Genomic DNA, 23909 nt, shown 5'->3' on the forward strand with positions numbered 1-23909 from the left:
AAGTCACCGACTACGTGCTTAAAAATTGCTGTCGGATACCATGTCTTCTGAGGAGTACGACCATCCGAAGAAAGCATTTCTCTGCTTCTGTAGTGTCTGTATTTTTTGATAGCTCATCTACTCTGAATGATTGTACTGAACCACAGCGTCTTGAAGCATGCAGTTTCGTTTGACACTTTTTTGCTGTTTGGGAGCCCAGCCTGCTGTGTCTGTCTTCTCTCTTCTTTTGGGTACCTTTATTGTTTCCCACAGTCGTATCTTGTTCAGTCACATGCAAACACCTGTCCTGAAGTTGAATTACTCTGCCGCGTAATCTAAAGTCATCCCCCGTTTCAGCATCCTGCGCTTTCTGTTGAGTTATGTTGCACCATACTTTAGATGCGACAGCCATTTAATAATGTTGAAGCCTTAGCTCTGCAGGGGCTAAAAAGATCCCAGCAGGCTTGTTAACTTCTACTCTCAGACATTATGGGAAATATTTTCTCCTCCCTGGAACTCCTAGGCATCCTCTTAATTAGCACTATAAAAATCCATAGCCAGGTATGCGTGAAGCCTGTTGAATTTTTTTGCAGTTTTCCAGAGTTTCTCCGTTCCTTCTTATTTAACCAGACACTCCAGTGCCAAGTGAGATATAAGAACGTAAAAGGAATAAAGGCAGCCTGGGTCATGCTGGATACTGCGTTCTTGGCGGGCAGCAAACTCATCAAATGCGTTTCCCATGCTTGCCATAGGGTTTTATTCTTTCCTCTGCTCTACTCGGTATTTTCCTACATCTCAGTCTCCGAAGTGTTGGGCATTTTAAAGCTTTGAGCCTCTCCTGTCTCAGGACAGTGTTCCTTTCAGTTCCAGACTGCTGTGGCCATGGTCTCTGTTGTACTTCTATATAGGATCACCATTAGCTGGTATCGGACTTCATTTGGAGTTATTCGTACAGAGATGACAGAGATCGGTCAGTGGTTTAGGAAGTGGAGAGGCAGTATTAGAATTTGGGGTGGAGGGAGGAAAACCACATAAACATGGGAAAACGATGTGAAATCTCAAGGAGTTCAGGATGGATATCACTTAAGATGAGGACAGAAGAGGAGGAAAGAAGACCTGCAGAGTTCTCAAACAGAGAAGGGCGCAAAAGTGATTGAGGGTTGGTCATAACGTGCAAAGCCTTGGTGAGGGGGTGCCTGCTCCTCCATAGGAGTGACTCAGTTACCATGGGGAAGACCGACCCAGCGCTGGAGGTGATCTGCTGAGAGGACAGGTACGGTGGTAGTGCTGAAGATGGCAGTGTCCTGGTGAGAAGAGAGTGGAATATCTCCGCTGCTGTGCAGGAGGTTTGCCGTTAGTCATTCAGGTGAGGCAGATGAAGAGCTCATCAGTAACTGTCCTCCCAGCGCCTCTCCAGGGGAAGGCCAAGACTTCATACAGCAGGGTTTTCCATGTGCCCTTGTTGATAGGTAATCCAATTTCTTTATTTTTTTTAACTGACAATAATTTATGGAGAGAATCTGGGTATCAGGGTGAGCATGTGGTATGGGAGGAAGCCCATGATCTGAACAAGTTGTTCAAGAGCTAAGGAAATGATAAAGGCATCCATACAGACAAGCTGACAAATGTGAAAGAGGGAGGGGATGCTTGCAAATGAAAGGCTGAAACTGATGATTTGTTGCATGAGGACTGCTTGGGCGTAGAGGTTTCTTTTGTGGTGTGTCCTGTGTGTCCCAGGGAAGCTGGAGCGTGTTGACGGCACGCACATCAGTCTGCACTATGTTAATGCAAAGAATTTGCTTCATCGTCACGAAAGAAATACCCCAAAACAACTATGGTTCAGTAACATCCATCCATCTGCACATGCTAACTGCTGGGTGAGGATGCAGAGGTGGTGCAGTGACCTGGGCAGTCAGAGGCTTGGAAGAGAGCTGAAGAGCTCTAGCCATCTGTGTTGAAGGTAACAAGGAGGGCAGGGCGTGATTATCGTGGTGCAAATCAAAGGGTTAGAAATGGAAAAGGAGAAGCAGGGAGTAGATGTTGTTAAACGTGATCTCCAAAGTGAGTGGTATCAGTCAAACAAAGGCCATTGGTTTTAGATGTGAGGAGGAAAGAGGCAAAAGAGGAGAAAATATATTTGGAAAGGTGGTGGGTTTGAATAGGTAGCCTCCAGGGAGTGGGTGGGAGAGGACTCGGTGACACAAGCTTAGTAATGATGTAAAACCTGTTCCCTCTAAATCACCAGTTCATCTGAGCTCTGGGAGGCAGTGATCACAGTTGGATGGTTGCTTGGAAGCTGATGTAAAATAAATTGGAGGTCAAAGTCCAGCTGAGGTGACAGTGTCATGAAAATAATCACTGAGATGGGTCTTAATTGTCATCCTTGAAAGTTTCAGAGGACATACCCGGGAACAAATGGGGTTCAGAGCCATTTACAATCTTTTAATGTTTCCCCCTCCAGTCAGGGATTGTGGTGACCTGCTGTATCAGAGTTCGCGTTGCTGCTCCTCTCCCTGCATCTGGTGGGACAATACACGGTGCTCACCGGCCGTGGGAGCGCCAAGCTGGCACCTGCGGTGGGTCTTAGGCATTGGCTGAAAATACTCCCTCAGCCCGGGGAACTGGCTGAGTACTGCATTTGAGTCAATGTATTTTTTCGTCTTCCTTTTTTTTTTTTTTGCAAGTCTTGCAGAAAAAGAAACAAGCAAGCAGAGGCCAGCATTTAATGGATATATATTTCACCGTCTCTTTTATCAACAGCGTATGAAAAATCCCAAAGGACAGAAGCAGTTAGCTAACCAATGAGGCGTCATAGCTGATTTTAGGTTCCACGCAGGAGAAAAAGATGCTGAAGCCCCAGCAGCTCTAGGGGAAAGAGATTTAAATTTAGGTTTGGTACTGAGAAACGTGCCTCCCCTCTGCTTGGAGACCAGTCCGTAAGAGATTACTGTACCCCAGAGCAGCAGTTTGGAGGATGATAGAGATGTCAGCCTGTGAGTGCAAAGACTTGTACCACTGGATGACGAACCAGCAGGGATTTATCATTAATGGAATGAATGTTAACAAGAATAATTCTGTTTTGTGAGCTTGTGTGTGTGGGAAGGATAAATGATAGGGACTGATGGATGGTCTTCACAGGGATTTGATTAGGGAGAAGGTGAATGGCAGCGTGTTTGTGAGAGAGGGGGAGGTGTGTGCACGTGGTGCGTCCACTGCAGAAGGCAGGCACGCTTCTAGTTGATAATGTCTGACAGAGGAGAGTCAGCAGAAGTAACCAGGCGGGTCCTGGGTGAAAGCAGAAGCTGAGCAGCAGTGTGGATATTTTGTTTTTGGTGTCTTTTGCATTGTAGGGTCTTAGATTTTACGTTGCGTGGTGGTAATAAAACCTGTATCCAAGAATTTCTCTATAAAACTTTTCTCAGTGACAGAGGTTTCTGCTTTATGCTAATAAAAGGTTTGGCTATTTGATACTAATCCTCACAGTCAGTAAGGGAGCACTGAGTGACAGCTTTTCTGACCTGCTTAGCATCAGTCTTGTCTCTGAAGTAACACTGTGTTACAGCTCGTACGAGCCCTTCTCCATCCCTGAAAAAGCAGGAGACAGGCCAGACCTACTGGTTGAGAGGCTGGGCAGGCAGAACCAACAAAAACAAATCCTCATGCTGCCTGAGGCCTTCAGATGCCGCTGGAATGCAAATAATAAATAAAAAAATTGCAAAATAGTGACATAAGCTGAATAGGCACTCTAGCGGGCTTAGCAGCTCCATCCTCAGGTACAAGGATGGCTGAAAAACTGAAGGAACCACAAGAACTGCTCGAGAGGGATGTAGAAATAGGGAAAGAAATGTGAATCCCTTTGGCAGTGAGATTATGAGAGATCCCTAACCTGAAAACCCAAACCTCTGATGCCTTCCCCGCTGCCTTTGCCAGAAAGCCATTAGGAGCCCCCGTCCGAGGCCGGAGCGTGGCCAGCTGGAAGGCGGCTGTAGGGTAGCAGACAGCAGGAGGAGTTCCCGGCCCCGGCTTGCCCGTCACTGCCAGCCCCGCGCGCCGGGTGCCAGGCATGGGGAAGCCGGCGGCCAAGCCGGCTGCTCCCCTTGGGAGCCAGCGGGACGACAGAGGTGGAGACTTGGCTCCGTCCCTCGGCTTGGCTGGCCAAAAGAGCTGCGCTGGCACAAGGGAGGGAGTGTGCTGGAAGGCGACCGCAGCCAATTACTCCCAGCCTGGGAGGGAAGGGGGAGAGGAGATGTGTTCCTTTCCAGGGCTCTGCCTGCATCCTGGGGCGATGCTCGTGCCTGCCAGCCTCTGTACGAGTGATGCTTAGTGGCTCGAACTGGTCCCCCGGGGCATTTCAAGGCCGATGGTGGAACGTGTGAGCCGCTGCGCTGAAGGTTAGCGTGGCTGCTCCTAGGTGTAGGTGCTCACCGGCACGGAGAGGGGCTCCATCACTAACATTTCCTGGGTCTGAGCTGTTGTTCCTTTGACAGCATTAGTCTGGATTCCTTATGATTTCTGATCTGTATTTGCCATCTGTTTTCCCCAATGGTGTTACGCGTTTTTTCAGATCAAGAAAGTGAAATTGTTTACCCATTCCCCAAATTTAATCTCGTGTATAAAGTGAAAAAAAATTAATATATAAAATAAACTATGGCGTGTACTGAATGCAAATGAGGGACACGTTTGCTCATTCTTTCTCCTGTGGAGAAACACATCGCTCCTCAGACTAATCCTATTGATTTAGTTGGGGAGCTACTGCCTGCTGCTGATGCCGAGTCCAAGTGGCAGGATCCAGCCCAACATTGGCAGGTCTCTAGCTCTCCCATGACCATGGGCACAAACCATTTGTTCCCCAGCTGCCCTGCTGAAATCTCCTGAGGTTACCTCTGAGTGAGCTATTCGAGGGGAGCTGGGTTTTCAAGACACAGCCCCGATTTAGGAGTACATTTTTAAAATTTCTATTTGCAATGTCCCGTGGCGCAGGTTTACTTTTCACTTGGTGGAGCTGGCGGCAGAGAAAGTCAAATGAGTTTCCTAATCTGGTATGTTCGAAATCTGGTTTGTCTCAAATACGGCCTGAGAGATATGCAGTGCAAGTGGAAAAATAACTGCCAGCACGCAGATGCGTGTCCTCTCGGAGCAAATAAAGCTGACTTTTAAAATAAATGTTAAATCTCATCCTTGGTGTGAAGGGAGACAGGCCCGTAGCTCAGGTATGGGGAGAGATATTTTAAGGTGGGCTGCGGAAGCAAACTCACCACCAAGCTTCTGACCCAGCGTACGTGTCCCTTTTTATCTGCTAAGTCCAATAATAAGCTTGTTATTAGAGGACATCTGTTACCGCCTGATAACACGTACAGCGAGCAGGAGCGCAGCGTCGGTGGGCAGACAGGGATTTTGGCAGCTGTGGGGAGCAGCAGCTTCGTGGACTGCTTCCCACCTCATCCTGCGCCGGCGCGTCCCTCCCGTGGGCCTGCGGCTGGGTGGGAAGATGCCAGGAGGAGAGGCGCGGGCTGTTCCCGCTCACGGCTCTCCCGTGCTGGCCGCCATCCATGCACGCCGACGCCATGGCCAGGCGCCTCATCCCCCCGCAGCCGCTGGTGTCCTCTCGGTGCCGATGGTGTCCCCTCAGTGCTGGCATGGTGGGACTCTGGGTGTACCTCCAGGGTAGGAAGCAGAGTGGCTGGGAGACAGGTGCCGGGCACCGGGCTCTGTCTTTCCCTTCCTTCCGCATTTCCAGGAGATGCAGTTCACACACTGGTTTCTTGCCCCCAAGCCTCCTCGCCTGAAGCCAAACATTCAAGGAGACTCTGTGTGAGCTGAATCTGAGCGTCTTTGGGAGGTTTTCCCCAAAGTCGTTGCTGTAGGTAATGTATATTTATGAGCAGAACAAAGCGGGCCATAGATACTTTCAAAGGCTGCTTTCCTCCCAGGGTGGCTCAGTATTTAGGCAAGTAAGGAGATGCCGGCCAGACCACATTCAGCGGTGGCAGAGCCGGCCGGTGCAGGAGAGGCGGCAGCGTCCTTCACCCACTGGCCGTGGGCCATGGGCTGCCTCTGCCTGAGGGTCAGGAGATGTCTGGGTGCTGGCACGTCTTGGTGGGACGCACAGCCCTGTTCCAGCCACGCGTGTCCTGCATCCCAGCGCTTGTCTGGGGAAGGGTCTTTCCAGAGGGAAATTGGGGATGGAAAGTAGTTTTGGAGCACATGCATTTGCACCGGATTCTGCACTGTTTATGCGTGAGCAACACAGTGTGTATATTTGATGTCTTTTCCAGCGTGATCAAGCTGACACCTAAATTAGCTTGCAGCGCTGGAAATACAAGGTGTGGCTTGGAGGAAAGGCCAGTTTGCTTCCTCACTGGGATTTGTCTCACTGTCCTGGTGCTCTGCTCTTCTCAGGCAGCCGTGCGTGTTTTGTGGGACTGGTTAGGTCTCTAGCCCACATTCACACAGGTGTAAGAGAAGCATACAGTCACTGGTTTGTGGCCAGTGGTGGCCAGTGTTTGCCAGGCTGGGCTGCTGATCGATTGATCCAAATTGCATTTTGTGCAGGGGCCATGACTTCCCAGGTGAACTTTTTGGCCATCATGTAGCACTGTATTTCTCTATCTCCAATCATATATATATATATATCATAGAATCATAGAATGGTCTGGGTTGGAAGGGACCTTAAAGATCATCTAGTTCCAACTCCTCTGCCATGGGCAGGGACACCTCCCACTAGACCAGGCTGCTCAAAGCCCCATCCAGCCTGGCCTTGAACACTTCCAGGTATATATATATATACACATATATGTGTATATTGAGTTATATACACACATGCACACACACACATATATATATAGCTTAGTGGGCCAAATTTCATGCTATACATCCACTGGCCTAAGTGCCAAACTGCTTCTCTTGTGGAAGGGATTTTCAAGAAGGGGTTGTCCTCCAGGGTGAGAAGCTCTCATGGGGTTCTGTGCAGACCTCGCTAAGGTCATTTTTCCCTGCGTGGCCGGCATCAGTCCCACTGCTTTGGAAAATACAGGAACATCCACTAGTTTTGTTTGTCTTGCCATGTGAATTTGAGATTTGTTAGGGACAAAGTTCCTTCACTGCTGTCTATTTCTGTGGTTGTGTAGGTCTTTGTAAAGACTGTCAGGCAGCCCAGATCTTGTTGAACATACCTCAGCTGCAGCATCCTTCCCAAAGGGCCTCTGTTGAGCTGGATCATTCCAGCCAGGGCTCCTCAAGAGGAATGAGGAGTGCCACATTTGGCCAATAGTTTGCTGTAGCCAACGTGTACGTTTGCTTCAATGAGAGTGGGATTTTTGCTCATGGATCAAACATCAAAGGATTCTTACATAATGCAACATCTTTTAACATCGGTAATGTATTAGGTCATAATCATGTAGTGCCCTGATATATTTTATTATTCTATTTTATTTCTGAATGTGGTTCAGATGACTTACAGTGAGCCTTAGTTACTCAACTGTGAATTTGGGCTGCACCCCAAGCAACAGCATCCCAAGCAGAAGCGGCTGGCTTTCCCGATTCCTGATCTCCATACCGAATCTTTCAGGCATCTGTGAGCTGCGGGACCCAGAGAATCGAGGAGAGGGGCATCTTCAGCAGTTTTTGTAGGCATGAGGTTGCCAAAGGATGGGGCTGGGCTGGGCTGGGCGAGCAGAGCCCGCCGTCTGGCACCCCGTGCCTTGCCAGCCTGGCCCCATGGGCTCCATCCGTCGGTTGGTCACCCCAGGGGGCTGTGGGAGGCATCATTCTTTAGTGAATACTTTTGTTGGGAAAATACAGAGCTCAGCTGTCGAAAAGGGGTCTCTGGAGAGGAATTCCCAGCACCTGCCAGCGTGCTGTTTTCACGCGTTGGCAGCACGTGCAGCACACGCATGTAGCAAGGGTCCGCTTTTACGTTTCTGCGTGGGGCAGCTAGGACAGATACATAGGTATCGTTTTTCCATTACTGCATAATTGAAGGGATTTTCACCCTTCTCTTGGTTTCGGTTGCCTTTTTTACTTCCTTCTCCAAAAATGTAGTGTGCTTGGTTCCCTATGTGAAGCTGCTTTTTCAATGCAGCAATTAAAATTTCAAATTTCACATGTTTGAGCTGCTTCTTTTGCGGTGAAACCTGGCAAGAAGGGAACGGAATAGAGGGTTTGAAAGCGTGGAGGTAATTTTGTCCCGGCTTTGAGCAGGCATAAATTCTCTCCAGCGCCAGGCTTTATGGCATTACCCTCTCGGAGGAGCCGGGGCTGCGGGTTTCTGAGCATCCTCCGGGGAGCGAGGCTGCCGTTTGTCAGCATTTGCAGCGGGGCGAGCGGTGAAGGCTTTTACAGCAAAACCACGCTGATGGGCTCCCGTTCTGCTCCTCGCCACCCCTCCCCTGCCTTCCAGGGGGATCTGTCTTTCCTGTCACTCAGGATAACGATCCCCCGCCGGCAGCAGGGAGATCCAGAAATGCGCCATAATCTTGCCGAGAGTTTGATTCCCCAGCTGGGACTCCTGGATTTATGCAGCCGGGCAGTAGATGGTCATTGCACTTAAGCTCGTGCGTTGGCGTGCTGAACCACCACACGGGCTGAAGGGTCTCTTTTTGTCTGGGAATAACCTTGATTCTCGGAGTGGTAAAAACTATGGATTTCATCACAATACATTGGTTTAGATTTATCTCGATCCACCTGTTCAATTTTAAAGGCTTTCTTTTTTGTTTAAGTGTGGATTATTAATTCATTCCCAAACCGGGGATTAGCGCAATGGATATTTAACTGTAAATGTGTATCTTTAATTAGAACTTGGTACGCAGATGCAAAATTCCTTATCTTGTAGTTTTTCAAAAGCACACATACTAAACCACAGCGTTGCCCTTCAAAAATGTTATTCCGTGTATTTAAAGGTCTGAATGACCTTTTAATCAGACATTGCACCTTTACTTCCAGCTGATATGACAACATCTGACAGTAACTCAACCTGATGCTGCAAGAAAATAAATAAAGGCCATCTCAGTCACTATGTCTTTAAATCTCTCTGTCTAGCTGTGGTTTTGTGTTTAGGCAGATGGACCCACAGCGGAGTATTACGTTTAGCTTTCAGGTGGAGGCAATCTATTGGGTTTAATACATTTGCATGTTTGACTGTTCTTTTGAGGTCAGCTCAGTCGTATGATTGTTTCCTGTCATTCCGACCTCCAGCCTCTTCTGCAGTCAACCTCTTTATAAATTATAAATCTGTATACCTCGCGCTCAGCAGCCATCTTACAGCCCACACAGACCGGTGCGGATGGTCTAGCAGTTGCATTAGCTCTCCTCGGCGTACCTTGGGAGGAGGGCTGCTGTGCTTTGTCACTTCTGGTGCTTACGCCAGGCACGTGGAACGGGGCAGGACAGGGACTGGCAAACGGTGGGTGTGAGCAATTCCCACTTTTGGACCACCGACACAAAGAAAGCTCGTACTGGTCAGGGTGATTGTATTCAGCAAACCAGCTCATTGTCTTTGGAAGTTAATTTTCGGATCATTTATTAAAGCGTAACATTTGCGGAGGGGGGAGTGGGTATCGAATTAACCACAGGTCAGAATTCTGGTGACAAAGCAGAAGTACTTCTGGCTCTGGTATTTCCATGGGCACCAGCGATAAACATAACAATAAGAGCTCCCCTTTCATACCACTTTTACAAAAAGAGGAGCCTTTTACTGCTTCAGCCTGACTATCACAAAATGGGCTAAATATTCAACACAAAATCCTTGCCATACTAACGAGCAGTTCCCTGGAATTCAGTAAGAAATATCCTGCCGTCAAGTACCGTGCACGCTGTATGCTGTAGGGTCCATGGTTTATTGGATTTTTATGGAAAAAACTAGGAAAACGCTTAAAAGATCCTCCCTGAAACAAAAATGAAAGAATTCCTTCAAAAAGAGACATGGTGTTTCCATATGACACCAGCAAAATCAGTGAGAACTCTTTCATTGTGCGTATTTATGTGCAGTTTTCCAGAGTTTTGCTTTTAGGAGAATTTCATCAGGTGTGATGCTAATATTTGTGGGCAGCTCTTAATGAAATCAAGTACTTGTGAGCTGGGACTGACTGATACAAAGTCATCTCAGGGCTTGCTCTTGCCCCCCTGGTCAGTGCCTCATCGTCGCTTCTGGAGGAGAGACGTGTGTCTGGGTGCGTGGGTTCAAGGGCACTTTCATCATCTTGGGACCTTGAAGGAAACTGAGGGCAGGACGTACCTTGCAGATATGACACAGCCCTTACAGGCTCAGCGCCTCAGTCTGTCATGGATTTTGTACTTTAAAGCAGCGACGGGAAGTTGCCTGCACTCAAATGGGTATGGAGGCACCTAAATGCAAGGGGGTATCATTTTCGAGGGGACAACAGGGGAAGGAGGGGGGATAGCAACTCTGCAAGCAGATTATTCCTGTGTAAGCCAAGGTCCAGCACGTGCGTGCAAAAGAAAGTACATGGGGCAGCCTGGGCAGCCCCCCACCCCAAGTCAGTGAGATGTTTCCCTCACTGGAACGAAGTCAAGGATGTGCCGAAGTGCTTTCTGCATTGCAACCTAAGCGTGGAACTAGTTGATCAGCCTGAGGTTTGAAAGTGCCGACCTCTGCTCCCAAGGCGTCTGTGGACGCAGCACGCTTCCTGAATGACAGATAAATGCCTTCGTTATTCCCCTAGCAAAAGAAGTGTTCTTGCCAAAGCGCGCGTCTAACCTGCAAACCCACCAAGCCGTAACTGCGCATCCAATATGGCAAGGCACAGGCAGAAACCGTTGGACAACTGTGTGGTTAGTCTAAAAGCACGGTCTGTTTTCCGGGGGATTTTTTTTCTAGCAATGTTTGCATTTCCATGACTACCTTGTTTAGCTAACTGAGGAGCAGTCAGCACGTTAGGTGTGTTATATACCGAGTATCACGTATCGCGTGTGGTCCTGAAATGGTGTGTGTTTGGAGAAAGGATGTTTCTATTAATTGTTAAGCAATGATGTCAGGCATCGTGTTGTTCCTAGATAACTGAAAGTATGCCTAAAATGTAAAGGGAAAGAACAACTAGAAGATCTCGAGTATGCCAATGCCGCAAAAGAAAGCTTAACTTGTTTTCTTGCTTTTTTTTTAGAGAACACCTGTTCCCAGCGCTGAAGCATTCCGATGGTTCTTTTAAGCAGTAGTGTATCTTATTTTCAAGGCAGTCCGAAGTGAATGGCAAGCTAAAGTCTTGTTTTAAGAAACTGCTTAGTCCACCATTGAAGAATATACTCAGATACTATTTTCATTTATGTATAGGGGTTTCCTCAAAAGCAAAAGACAAAAATCTGGGAGCCTGGGGAATTGGCCAGCTTCTTCACATTCAGTACACTGATTCTTTCTTTGATGTAACTTAGCTATACTAGTGAAGTTGTTGTCTATTTTTAAAGTGGCTGTAAAAAAAAAAAAAAAAAAGTTTGGGTAAACCCCTGCTATAAAGTCATGTATCTTTGAAAAGTAACATATCTATACTTCATTTTCGAATATATGTGTTTCAGTACTGTAAACTGTACAGATAGCCGCTTGTATTTTGTGTGTTTAGACACAAGGAGACAATCATGTCTGAGCATCTATGGAGATTAACGGTTTGTACACAACGGTGTGGTTCTGCGAGTTAAATCCGGAGCAATAAATTCTAGCTTTAACTATTATTTTGCTAGTTGTTTAGCAGCAGCAGCAACAGCAGCACTGTTTTACCATGCATCCTTCCGTAGAGACTTGATGCCAAGTTTTCCAAGATAAAAAAGATTGTGACACATCTAGCAATTGCCTTCCGTCGCGGTGGTGTAAGAGGGGAAGACAAAACATTTGAAATTAATCTTTCAAGCACTATATTAGAGTAGTGGTTTGTGCACTTGCATTGCTTCCAAAGGAGCTGTACAGAGGGGTATCTCTCCAAAAATGCTGTCTGATGTCTGACTCGCTTTTCACTGCGCTCTGAGGTGGAGTGCTCAGCATAGGCGGATGTGCAAAACCAGTCGTCTATATAAAGGTTGTTCAAAACAAATGGGTACGAGACCTTAGAAAAAATGATGACTCAGCCTAATTACCCTTCGCCTACAAGTTGTTATGTAACGTTTTTCAGTCAATGGAGTAAATATTTTATAAAGTGGAATGCCATATTTTTGGTCCGAGTGGAGCTCGTCACAGTTAAGTGAGTTCTGACAGTTGGACTGGTTTCGGTCTCACTTGCACTGGTGTTCATGTGAGAGCCTGGATATTTTTGCGGTATAAAAATGGATTTTTTTAAAAAAAAAATGTTTCAAAAAAAGTCCGCTTCTCCCCACACGTTTCTTGGTCCACTGATCTCGGCTTTGCTGAACGGCCGGTCCCTTAGGCCCCCCAGAAGAATGCTCCGCCGTTCTTCTTCCTGCTGTAGCTGCGTGGAGGAAATGTCTGCTCCTCGAAACGGCAGCGCTCGGAGGGATATAACTCACATGTCATAAAAAATATGGAGGATACTGAACTTAGGGATACTTATTATCAGCTGATCATCACTTTTTATTGCTTGGCTTCGTCATACCACTCATGAGTGAGAAGGCCATCCCATCAAAGTAAGCGAATGCTGTTGTGCCATGTATTTGATAGATTTATCCTTTTATACAAGATAGGACTACTAGCAGTTTCACAGACATGGTGCTGGGCATGCAAATTACCAGTTAATGATGCACAGCACGTTTAAATCTCATTGTTTCAGCACTTTCTCCGTTTTTTGCTAAGTACTTCAGCCTTTGGCCCCTGGTCACACTCACTTGGTGAAGCACATGGGATGGTTGGGAACGCTGCGGTCTGGGCCCTGTGCAGGCACGGGAGATGCCGACTTTGGCTGGGGAGGGAGCTCGCAGAACTGGTGGGTGTTGGGAATGGCCCAGAAAGCCAAGACCGAGGGATGGAGGAGGAGAAGCCTCCTGAGGTCACACGTGTGTGTCAGCAGGGCCGGGCAGAGCGTGGGTGACCCGGGGTAACTGGAGGAGCGTGGACGGGCTGGGCTTACACCTGTGTCCTCAATTTAGGGTCAGTCCACGTGTCTACGTTTTTGCGTTGTATGACGTCACATACGTGGCTTCAGAGATGGAATGTCACACTTGAAATGCTTCTGTCACGGTGCCCTTCTTACAGTTTGTAAGAGATCCTCAGTTGAATACTCATCCAATACCCATTCAATGAGCTTTACATCTGTTCGTACGGCAGCTGTGCATGGATTTTTTTTTTGCGTTGAAGACTTTTTGGTTAGGGCCTCTGTTACTGACCACTAGACCAATACAAGCTCTGCAAGGTCGTCTTCTCTACCAAAACGTTGATTGATTAACAAACTGAAGCCTTATTTGCACATCTGGCTGGTAAGCTTGCCTTGCTTTTTGGAAAATTGTGATTGCTCTTACAGAAGCAGAGACAAAATTAAGTTCAGGCTACATTAGGTGTACAAAGATATTCATAGCAATGTACTTACTGTCTAACACCCTAATGTTGCATGTCTTGATGTGGTTTCTTTTTTTGTTTTGTCGTTTTGTTTTAAAGAACTGATGGATCTGTATATTGTAATTGTGATGTTTTACATGTCAATTCAAAATTGTTAAAACAAACAAACAAACAAACAAGCAAACCTGTTAACTATTGAAAATGAACAAGAGTTGATTTTTCGTTGGTTTACCCATATGGTTTTCATTTTGGATGTTGTTCCTTTGCACCACCAGACTTTAGATTTTGCTGAAACAGTATTTATATGATGTAGTGCGCATAGAGCATTTTAATTAGTGATGTTTGAAGAAGGAAATCCCTTTTCTGGCCTGTCTCTCTCCACCGCAGCCCTACCCCCGCCATTTATACACCTATTTGTCAATCAGATTATTGTCAAGTTCTAATTATCAAATTTGTGCTTTTCACAAGGTCCAATACCATTTTCCAGTGTGAAAATTTGTATTCCTCTCTGTCTTTCATTCTCCCAACATGAAAACAAATAAAAAGGGGGGCAAAAAAAAAAGCAGAACATACTTTTGCCGTCTTCTAGGTGTGAGCACTAAGCCTAATGGAAGCATTTTTGGCATACCCCAGATAAACTTATGAAAAATGGTAAGGCTGAAAGGGAGGCACACGTACCCATTCTGTTAATTAATGACAGACCGTCCCTATGAGGGAAAATACTCCCTTTTGTACAGAACCCCTGGTATGTAAGTCCTACAATTAATGTTAAAGAATATAAAGTATTTAAATGGGCTATATCTGTAATCAAATAATGAAGAAAGAAAGTAGTTAAATGAACGTACCATTCAGGGTCGAATGCATTCAGCAAAAAGCAGTAGTGGGTCTTTGATCATGGTTAGATGCATAGTGATATCAAACAGTGGGTTCTCATGTAACAGCTAAATGTTTCAGATTTTGTTTTTATTAAATTTGGCAGTTTCACGCTGAGCTCTACTGTATTCTTAGTGAATAAAAGACAGCTCCTATGTTAGAAAGTACTCCATTTTCACAATTGCAGGGAACTAGGAGGGTTTTTTCAGAAACACGGGCCACAGAAATGTACTCCTTTCACAGTGTTCTCCTATTTCTGAACTGTGCAGTTATCTATTAAATTTTCTAATAGATATTTGTGTAAGGTGTATGTATGCTTGTGCAATTATGGAAAAAAAAACAGTTTTGGAAAACAGTGTATTTATGAAAAAAATAATCACTTATGGGGCATGTACAAAACTGTATAAAAACATTCAATTTGCCCAGTAAAGTTGTTTTTGTGATATTTCTGTGTTGTTGAATAAAGGACTTTAGTATTCAAAATATCTCTCTTTTTCCATAAACAGGTTTTGTTTGTGGGATCTTAAACAAAGAAAACCTTTTTAAAAAAAGAATCCTCAAAATGAGCGAGAAGGTTCAAATGCTGACCTCAGTCTTGTTTATGGGAATGAATGCTTATGAAGTGACGGTACAATAGCTACAAAACTGATTCCTTCTCAATGGGCAGTTGATGGAAACCCCATAAGTTGTATACCTGAAGGTAACATTGTGCGCTGCATTTTTAAAAAAAGCAGAAAACAATACCGCCTTTTTAAGGCTAGGAATGATACGCTGAGATTTTGAGGCTACCAAAAGGTTAGTGAAGTAGGAGCAAGGTGGATTGCAGAAAAGCCTTCAACCCTTTAATGCAGACCTCTGTTTTGTGAGAAGAGTGGACTAGTGAGGGTGATGTGATTAAATTAGCAGTTAGCTTCATAGGGGAAAGCATACGAAGCTGAAATCTCATCTGTAACTCTTGCCACAACCAAGAGTCCTGCGATTAGATCATCCTGTTGCTGTTGGAGTATTTGGGATTACGAATATGGTTTGTGAGAGGACGACAATAATATCTTCCTTTTTGTTTTACCGCTTCTCAGTTCTAAGTTCTGTTCTTTACCTGCCTCATAAACTATACATAGCAAAGGAAACGGTTTCCTCTTGCCATTTTATTTCCCCAATCTACTTGCCGACATTAAAGCAACTTCAGATAGGTGGGAAAGTTCGTGACTGTGCTGGCAGCACGTCACCTGATCTTGGTGAAATTTGGATTGTCATTTTGCTGTAAATATTCCTTTAATAAACAGAATGTCTGCTCTTAGGTGCCAAACCAGGATTTTGAAAGGGTTCGAAACATGAGGTAGGTCCTTTGGTCTGTGAGATTCCTTCAATGCCAACTGATTTTCCAGGGGGAGCCTCAGTGTATCCTTTTGTTTTTTAAAGAAAGCAACCAAAGTGAAAGGAATAGAGGTGGATTTTCCACTGATCCTGTCTGCTCTCATCAAAATCCAGGAGGATATAGGTTCTTGGGAGACGTAGACCGCTCATTAGACAATGCCAGGAGTGAATCTTGAGGTCTGTTTGAAGAGGAGGAAAAGGGCTGCCAGGTTGCTCAGGCATAGTCAGTGATCTCTCTGGATTAAATATAGAATTCACAGGGAGGAAATACACTCATTTCATGAGATGGTCGATTTGGAAGCGGGAAGAGGTCTCTGAGTTCCTATTCCTTTAATGCTTTCTCTTTCAACTTTTTTTCCCCCTCGAGTATTGTTTTATACTAGTCTGAATGAAAAACGTCCCTCAGCTCCAGAGAAATACTCGCCCTAGATATGAACCTTGCAGTTTAAAACTACCTCTAGCTTTTGATAGCTTTTATTTTTTAATTAAAAAAAAAATCTGAAAAAAAACCCCAGACAACAAGCAGGTAATTCTTCAAAGCCCAAACTGACAAACTCATTACTGAGCCTGTTAAAAGGAGGGAAAATACCCTTTTGTGTGGAAGCTCAATTCTTCTCAGCTGTGTTGGACTCAATTTGGTTTTGCCACTAGCCATTTCAGTGCTCTCTTATATTTCTCCAAGGAACAAGTCTGAAATTATGAACGGTCTAGTGATATGGGGCAACGTGCCTTCTGGGAGGCTCTAGTCCTCCCCAGATTCCCATGGGCTTTACTAGATAGCTCGTGAAATTGGAGGATATTATATAGGTGACTTAGTTATACGTTCTACCTTACTTCGCTGTAAGGATCTACTCAGTCACCAGCGTGATCACGGATAGATGGCCCCAAAAGCTATAAAGGTAAGAAATACATCTTCTTGGTAATAACCGCAGAACATAACAATAAAGTTTGAGACCTCTGGAACTATCTGAGGAAAGAAAGGTGAAGTTCAGCATCAGCAAAGATGTCAGAATCTGCTCCCAATGTATCTTTGTTTCTGTGTGCCATTTGGTTTTTAGGATGGACATGCTCGACTGGGTGGCTGGGACCGTCAGCAAGGCAGTTTTGCCTAATCTAGGCAGAATGAAGGAAATGCGGGTAGCAAATTGTAATCTTGCAAGACAAAGAACTAGAGTGCCTAAAGAAGCTGTGATGTTTGGGAAGTATTTCCATTGCTCTTCTAAGTTTTCAAGCGATATTAAAGGATTGTCACGTTAGTCTTAATTTAATAAGCAGGACTAGTTTGTTGTGCTACTGCCCATTCCCTGGAAAAGGGGTTTTAGAAATTAGCCTTAACGGGCTAATTTCCCAATAAACTTTGAAGGTAGTCTAATATGACTTCCCCATAAGAGAAGATGCTGTAAACATGGGTTCCTTGGCCTCTGTAAGGCCCCTTTGACTTGCTGAGTTAAGGATCTGTGCTAAAAAATAATTCAGCAGAATTCTTGTAGAAAGATCTGCAGGTGTCATGATGTCAGACAGAGCCTGGATTAATTATTCAGTGCAGTTCTCTCCAGCTTGGTTTATGATGTCTATAAGCATCCTACGTCAGAGAAGAAAACACTTCTTCCTTTACTTCTTTAAATGTGCTCTCTTTACAGAGTTAATTACACTAACCTTCTGCACTTCTTCAGAAAAACACAAAACATTGGAAGAAAAACATCTCTTTTTTGGCTAGATATTCTCCTTTGGGGAGAGAGAGAAGAGTTAGCCCAGGTCAGAAACCCCTGTTGCTTGCCCAAATCTCCTAACACAGGTGCTCTCTGCATTGGATGTAGCTTGTGAGCAAAGTCCATACCTCGTCTTGGCAATCAGATGCAACCCTACAGAAGACTCAACACCAAAGCAAACAAGACCCAGTGTGGGACGTTCCCACGGCCGCCTCCCTTGTACATGCGACCCACACAAGTTGGTGCCAGATGTCCAACACCCGTTTTCCCCTCCCAGGGAATCAGGTTTGCTATGCCCAGGAGAGTGGCAAACCTCCCCGGATCTGATGAGCAGATAGCACGCTGGAGGATTTTTAAGAGGAGAGAAGGTTTACACGTCTAGACAGTGACTAGAGTATCTCGACCCACATGTCTCGCTTTAGCTTCTGATTTTGAGCTGTGAGTGTCTGAGGCCACCAGGCTTTAGGAGAAGTAGCTGGACTGTTGGGTGTACCTAGTCTCTTATGTGCCTACGTTTTAATAGTCATACCTAGAGATTGACAGTGAATTTGACTAGCTGATACGTTGACTGAGAATGTACTCTTTAATGCAAAATTATAACAACCGGCTTTCAACCTGTTTTTGGAGAATTAGTGGGTAAATAACCTGATCTAAAGAAATCTGTCACCCACGTTAGGAACTGTGAACTAATTATTGCTTTCTGATATTCCGCTCTTGCTTGTTTTACCTTTTTATCCTGATTGTTTGCATTTCTAGGACTGATTTGCCTTTTTGATGCAATGCCATGTGATCTGCTGATTAATTTTTGTGAGCAATCATAAACTCCAACCTATGGCTGACTCGGTATATTTTTATGCTACGCTCCATAAACATTCATTCATTTCTTATGATTACTGTGTGGAAACAGACTTTTACAGGCTAATAAACTTGGATTTGAACTGGATGAAGAGTTTCCATGTGCCACTTCTTTCCTGTTTTTAAGAAAAAAATAATAAATGGAGACATAAAGGTGCAAACCTTGACTTGATTTAACCAGGTCTCCGTAGCTATCTCCACAGGTGCTATCAGTAGTAAACTTGGAAATACCAATAGCAAAACCTTAATCTTGAGTTGATTTCATTGGCAGTGAGAAACGCTCCTCATTTGAAATGAAACTTTCAGGGTTTAGGGCTGGGAGAGAGGGGGAAGGGAAATCAGGGGTTTTCTCTAATTGGTTACACTGGTGTCTTCTCTGCCGTAGACCTGCTTCCTTAAACACGCTGACATGCATGGAGCAGCTTCCAGCTGAGACCAATTAAGCAGAGCATTTGGCTCCAGTACGGCTCACTTGCTCTAGTCGGGCGATGCTGGTGTCAGTCTGCGTGTCGGTGCAGGGGACAGACAGGGCACACGCGGGCAGGCGACCTCTCAGCAGGCAGCGCTCCAGGGCCAGCATCCTCCCGTGCTCCTGGGCTCTGACGCTCCCCGACCTGCGGTGCATGGCAAAAGTCTGGTCAGAAATGGCTCTGCGGGCGGCGGCGGTGTTTTCTCTCTTAGGTGGTGAGTTCAAACTCAAAACTTGGAAGTGCTGATAGTGAGTGTAGTAAACAGAAGGAATGTGAATTCTCATGTCATAGCTGTTCAAGGCATCTTGATAGATGAGTAAGCTGGCAGTAATTGGTAACCCTTTAAATGGTCTCTTCAAGGAGACCATTGGGATGGGATTGTACTTCTGCAGTGAGAGGGTGCAAGGTGAGAAATAGGTTGGCCTGATGCCTGCACACAGCTACATGTAGTCCTCTGATGTAAAGAAGTCAGCATCCTTTCCATATGTCAATCTGAAGCGTGTCACAAACATCATGCATAAAAATTGTATTTTTCAGACCGTTCAGGCCACCACTGGAGATCCAGGGCACACACGTGATCTTTATCTCACCACGCAGGAATTTGATAGCAGAAGGAGGGCTAATGCTTTGTCAACTTTCAGGCCTTGTACGCAAGCAGTGAGATCGAGTATCACTGAACTGCGCAGCTGGGCCGGACAGGACCCAGCCTTCGTATCCACTGAGCCTGCCCGAGGCGCAGCCACCCTAGCCAGGGGTCTTTGGGGGGCACCGGTCTGGCCCCTGCCTTTCATTTCCTAGTTCTGCGAGAAAAAATATTACTTTTATAAGATGGGTATGATCCCGAGGCAATCTCACCACAAAGAGCAGAATCGCCTGCATGAGCAGGATTATTAGCTGATCATTTTTTTTCCCCGTTGTGACCCAGCCCGTCTTACTCCAGTAACATAAGCCAGAATTGCAGCAGCTGGAAAAAAAAGAGAAGCCAGGGAAAACAGCAGCTCCCCTAAGTCAGGCAGAGGAAAAAGCTCACTTGTTCACTCTTTCTTTTTTTTTTTTGCCCCTTCCCCTGTATTTCCTTCCTCTAACTCCTCCCTTCCCTAGAGGAAGGCAGCTGTGGCAGCTGCCCTGGCTCCAGCCATCAGGTCCCCATCTGCGTGGTTGGTGTCCTGGGAAGGCTGTGGCTGCGCTGAGGACTGAGCTCCGGGGGTCTGGAGCACCCACAAGGTAGGTAGGGTGCTCGGGTTGCGGAGCGGCCCCCCCCCGGCAAGTGTCCAGGGTGGGAAGGTAGCAGTGCTCTGGGGCTGCTGCTCTGTTGCCTGCCTCAGCAGTTTCCATGGGGAAATGGTGGGGAATGTTGGCCTGAAGCAGTCAATGCTGAACTTTTCACACCCCCAGCGTGGCAGGGGCAGGAAGCCAATGCAGATTGCAATGGCAGCAGTGGATACGTGGGCTACTCCTGCCCTAAAATGCTGGTGCTCACCAAACCTAGGGGGACTTTCAAGGGGCAGAGAGTAAGATGTGTGCTTGATCCATCACTGGCATGTCCTAAACTGCCAGAGCTGAGGGTTCTGCAGGGTTAAAATAAGCCAGGCCCTAGCTAGGTTTTTCCCTAATTATTTTCTTGGAAAGAGCTGAGTTGGTTTTGCTAGGACTTTGAAAGCATACCGAGCTCAAGGCGAGCACCGAGCTCCAGGCAGACGCCTCGCCTGGAAGCTTTCAGCTCACAGAATTAAAGGTCTGAACAAAGCTACAAACTGGGACCTTGTAATAGGCACTATAGGTGACGTGACTTGCAGGTGTTGCCACCGGCTTTGCTGGGTTTAAAGGAGGGAGCGAGAAGGGCATTAATGCTGCAGCCCTGCATGGGGAGACCCAGGCTGGCTCTCTGCCAGCAAGGCTGGAGGCAGCCGAGGTGGGTTAGCGCTTTTTTGGTGTAGGCGTCCCCTTAGCATCAAGCACTGCCAGTAGGATGGAAAGCACGGCCGCCGGCCATGCCAAGCAGGCCGCTGTGGCTCCCGCCAAACAGCTCCCCACGGCTGCTGAATCGTGCCCCAGGGAGCAGGCGGGCGAGATGCCCGGGCTTTTGCCACGGTTTCTGCTTCTGGCTCATCTGAAAAAAGCCAGGCGCGCAGTTCATCACCTTCCCGCCCATGACCCCGCACAGAGGTAGGTCATATCCAGGATGGTTGTTTAAAGAAACCTCCCTGGGGGGGGTGATGGTGATGCCCCGGCAGAGCCGTGCCGGAGCCCCCTCCCTGCTGCCCGCCGCTCGGGCACCCACCAGCCCCGCGTTTTGATGCGACGCTCCACGCTCCTGTTCTGACACATCGCCGCTCCCACCGCAGTCGCTGCATTTCTCTTCTGCTTCATGTTAAAACAAGGAAGGTGTTTAAATATTTATTATCGCTAGAAACTCCAGAAGCCAAGTTTCATTTGTATAAACGGCTGGGATTTTTTTTTTTTTCCAATTGTCAGTAATAATTCATTAATTATTATTTTAAAGTAGCTGTTGTTCTCCCTGTGATGTGTCACCTTCCCACCGACTTGGCAGCAATCTGCACGAGATGTGGGATGTACAGTGCTCCTGTGGGTTGTTGCTGCTCCTTCAAATATCTTCCGCTTAAACAAAGTGGGCGGTGGAGTTCCCCATGTCTGTTGTACCAAAGGGAGATTTTTCTTTTCTTCCTCTTCCCCCCAGTTATTTTTTTTTGTATCTGAGTGCCTGCTGCTGCCATTACCGTGCCTGCAGCATTGGGGTCTGCTCCTGCCCCTCTGCAGATGCAGGAGGTGAAGTTCCTGCGGCTTTCGGCACCCAGGGATGCTGCATTTGGATGTCCAGCAATGGACAAGCACTTCCGCTTGCCATGGCGGGTGCACCGAGCTGTGCCAAGCCTCGGTGGTCCTTAATGCAGGCTCTAAGCATCGAAGCGGCATAGCCTGGAATACAGAGCTGTGCAAAAGCAATCTTGGCGGCTGTGGCAGGTTGGCATTTTTCTTAGATTACTCTAAAGGCAGAACGCTGCTTGCTTCCCCCTGCTTCTGCCTGCAGACGAGGAAGGAGGCGGCTGGGGAGCTGAAGGCTGCACCTGCGGGAACTGGGAATGGGAAACTTGCACTGGCAAATGCTTCTTATTTGCTTTTTTAGCCCAGAACATGAAGTTTGTCTCTTGAATTCCCTTTTTCCAGTGGCTTTCCCTTGAATGCTGTCATTAACCACTTGTGCTTTTGTCACTTTCACTGGAGAGGACTGTCCCAGGGAGCAAAGCTCCTGCCTATCTGACCCTACCAGGGACATGCCTGTGCCTGATGCCACCACTGCCGTATTCCCATAGACTGCGTCTGAGCTGGATACCAGAGCCACCAACGGCCATGGAAACCAGGTGGCAGGCTGCTCAGGGCTGTGCCCTAACTGGGGTGTCTGAAACCTCTGCCAGCAGCTGCGAAGGAGACAGGGAAGGAGCCACTGGGTTGGGTGAATCTCTTGCCTGTGGTAACCACAGGAGTTGAGCATCTCAGTGCAGCCCGCAGGGCTGAGAGAAGAAACTGCTCCTCTGGCCTGACCCATGCCGATGAGGACTGCCTTACGGTCACTGAATGTGGCTGGCTGGCTCTCGGCTCGCTTGGGACGGGCAGCAGCTGCCAAGCCAGGAGGTACAGGGCTGTCCTGGTCTGGGGGCTTCTCTGCTCAGGCAGCATGGGGCCGGGGACACCTCCAGGCAGAGGAGCAGGGGCAGAAAGAGATACCAGTGTGGGCACGTGCTGATGCACACACTTACAGGTTTGTCTGCAGCCGCTTCTGTGCTCGTCCCAGCCATCCCGAGCGCAATGGGCACAGCCCAAAAACCATCTCTGATGTCAAACCCACCGGTGCCACCATGTCCCAGAGCATTTGCACTTGCTCATCAGTGCTGGGCTGGGGATTAGGTTTGTTATTCTGACTGTTCCCACCTCTTCCCTTCCTCTTCCTCTCCCTCCCTTCCCCGTCCCCTCCTGCCCTTGCTACTGAGTAGCCCCATAACCCCCATTTCCTTATGGGGAGAAAATGAGGGATGACCAAGAAAAAGTTAGACCTTGATTAGCGCAGCCGAGCGGTCCCATCAGGGACTCGCTCTCCCTGGAAACCCATGCAGTGATATTGCAGCAAGACAGGGAGCTCGCCCCTGGGGTACTTCTGGAGTGGCCGGGACTGCACTGGAGTAAATGTGCAGCAGCTGTGCTCATAATTTTTTGGGGGAGGTGGGGAGATGTAAAATTTTGCCTTCTTTCCATGGGACGGAGCTTCGCCTTTGCAGCGGTAACAGCTGGTGGGGGATGCTTTCTGGGAGGCCGGGCGAGCGGCGGGAGCCGGGGTGAGCTGCCAGGGCTCTGCGGGATTCGCCGCCTGGATAATACATGGCCAGGGTTCAGCCTGAATGGCCAGCTCGCCTTGTGTGGTCGCAGGAGTGATTTGCCGAGAAGAGCTGAGATGAATTGCTTCGCCTCCCGAGAGGCCCAGAAGCGGGGGAAGCCCGGCCCCAGCCCAGCGGTGCCTGTGGCTTCCGTCCCCCCATCACCAGGGGGGCTCTGCCCCATAGGAGTGCTGCTCCCAGGAGGTTTTTAATGGGGAGCCCAGCTGTGGGTCAGGATTGTGAGCGCTGCCGGGGCCCAGGTAGTGAAGGAGAGCTTGTGATGAGGATGCTTTAGCCAGGGAAGGAGCGCTGAAATGCTGCTTAAAACGCGCGCACACACACCCACCCCCGAAATAAAGGCACGGCAGCTTTGGGGGTAACCAGGTACTAAAAAAACCGCGGGGCGCAGCCCTAACCAAATGCACGTGAGCATCACTTGCCGTGCTGGGAAATGTGTCGTCAGTCTGTCCCCCCATCCACATCCACTCATCAGAGGAAGGTGGGAGCGCTGCGAGGAGAGGCAATAGGAGAGGAAAACAGCCCAACGAGCGCTGCCCGGGTGGGTATAGAGGAGGTGAGCGTGGGGTGCTTGGGCACATGGCTGTGCCCCTGTGGGTGTACATGGGCTCCTGACCCTGCCCGCGGCCCTGCCCAGGCTCTCCTCCCTTGTCACAGCCACCCCAGCCCAGCACCCGCCTCTCCCTGGCCCCTCGAGAGGTGAGGTTGCTCCTGGTAGCCCTTCCCAGCATCTAAGGAGCCCAGTGGGGTGTAAGGGATATGGCCACATCGCCGGGAAAGGCCCTGCAGGACTGGCATG

At 47.6% G+C, this 23909-nt stretch overlaps 1 protein-coding gene across 2 annotated transcripts in view; it reads left to right on the forward strand.

Annotated features, from left to right (window-relative positions):
• Positions 1–23909, forward strand: part of CXXC4 (CXXC finger protein 4) — a 117362-nt gene that overhangs the window by 7504 nt on the left and 85949 nt on the right. The window contains exon 2 of one of the 2 annotated variants that reach the window (XM_063335466.1): positions 11097–14779. The exons of the other annotated variant lie outside the window; for it this stretch is intronic. Coding sequence (XP_063191536.1) covers positions 11097–11141 — 45 coding nt within the window. The 3' untranslated portion in view covers positions 11142–14779. Of the gene's footprint in view, positions 1–11096; positions 14780–23909 lie in introns of those variants that run through there. 2 annotated transcript variants of the gene reach the window in all.

Source organism: Chroicocephalus ridibundus, chromosome 5 (genome assembly GCF_963924245.1).
Source record: "Chroicocephalus ridibundus chromosome 5, bChrRid1.1, whole genome shotgun sequence".
Classification (NCBI taxonomy): domain Eukaryota; kingdom Metazoa; phylum Chordata; class Aves; order Charadriiformes; family Laridae; genus Chroicocephalus; species Chroicocephalus ridibundus.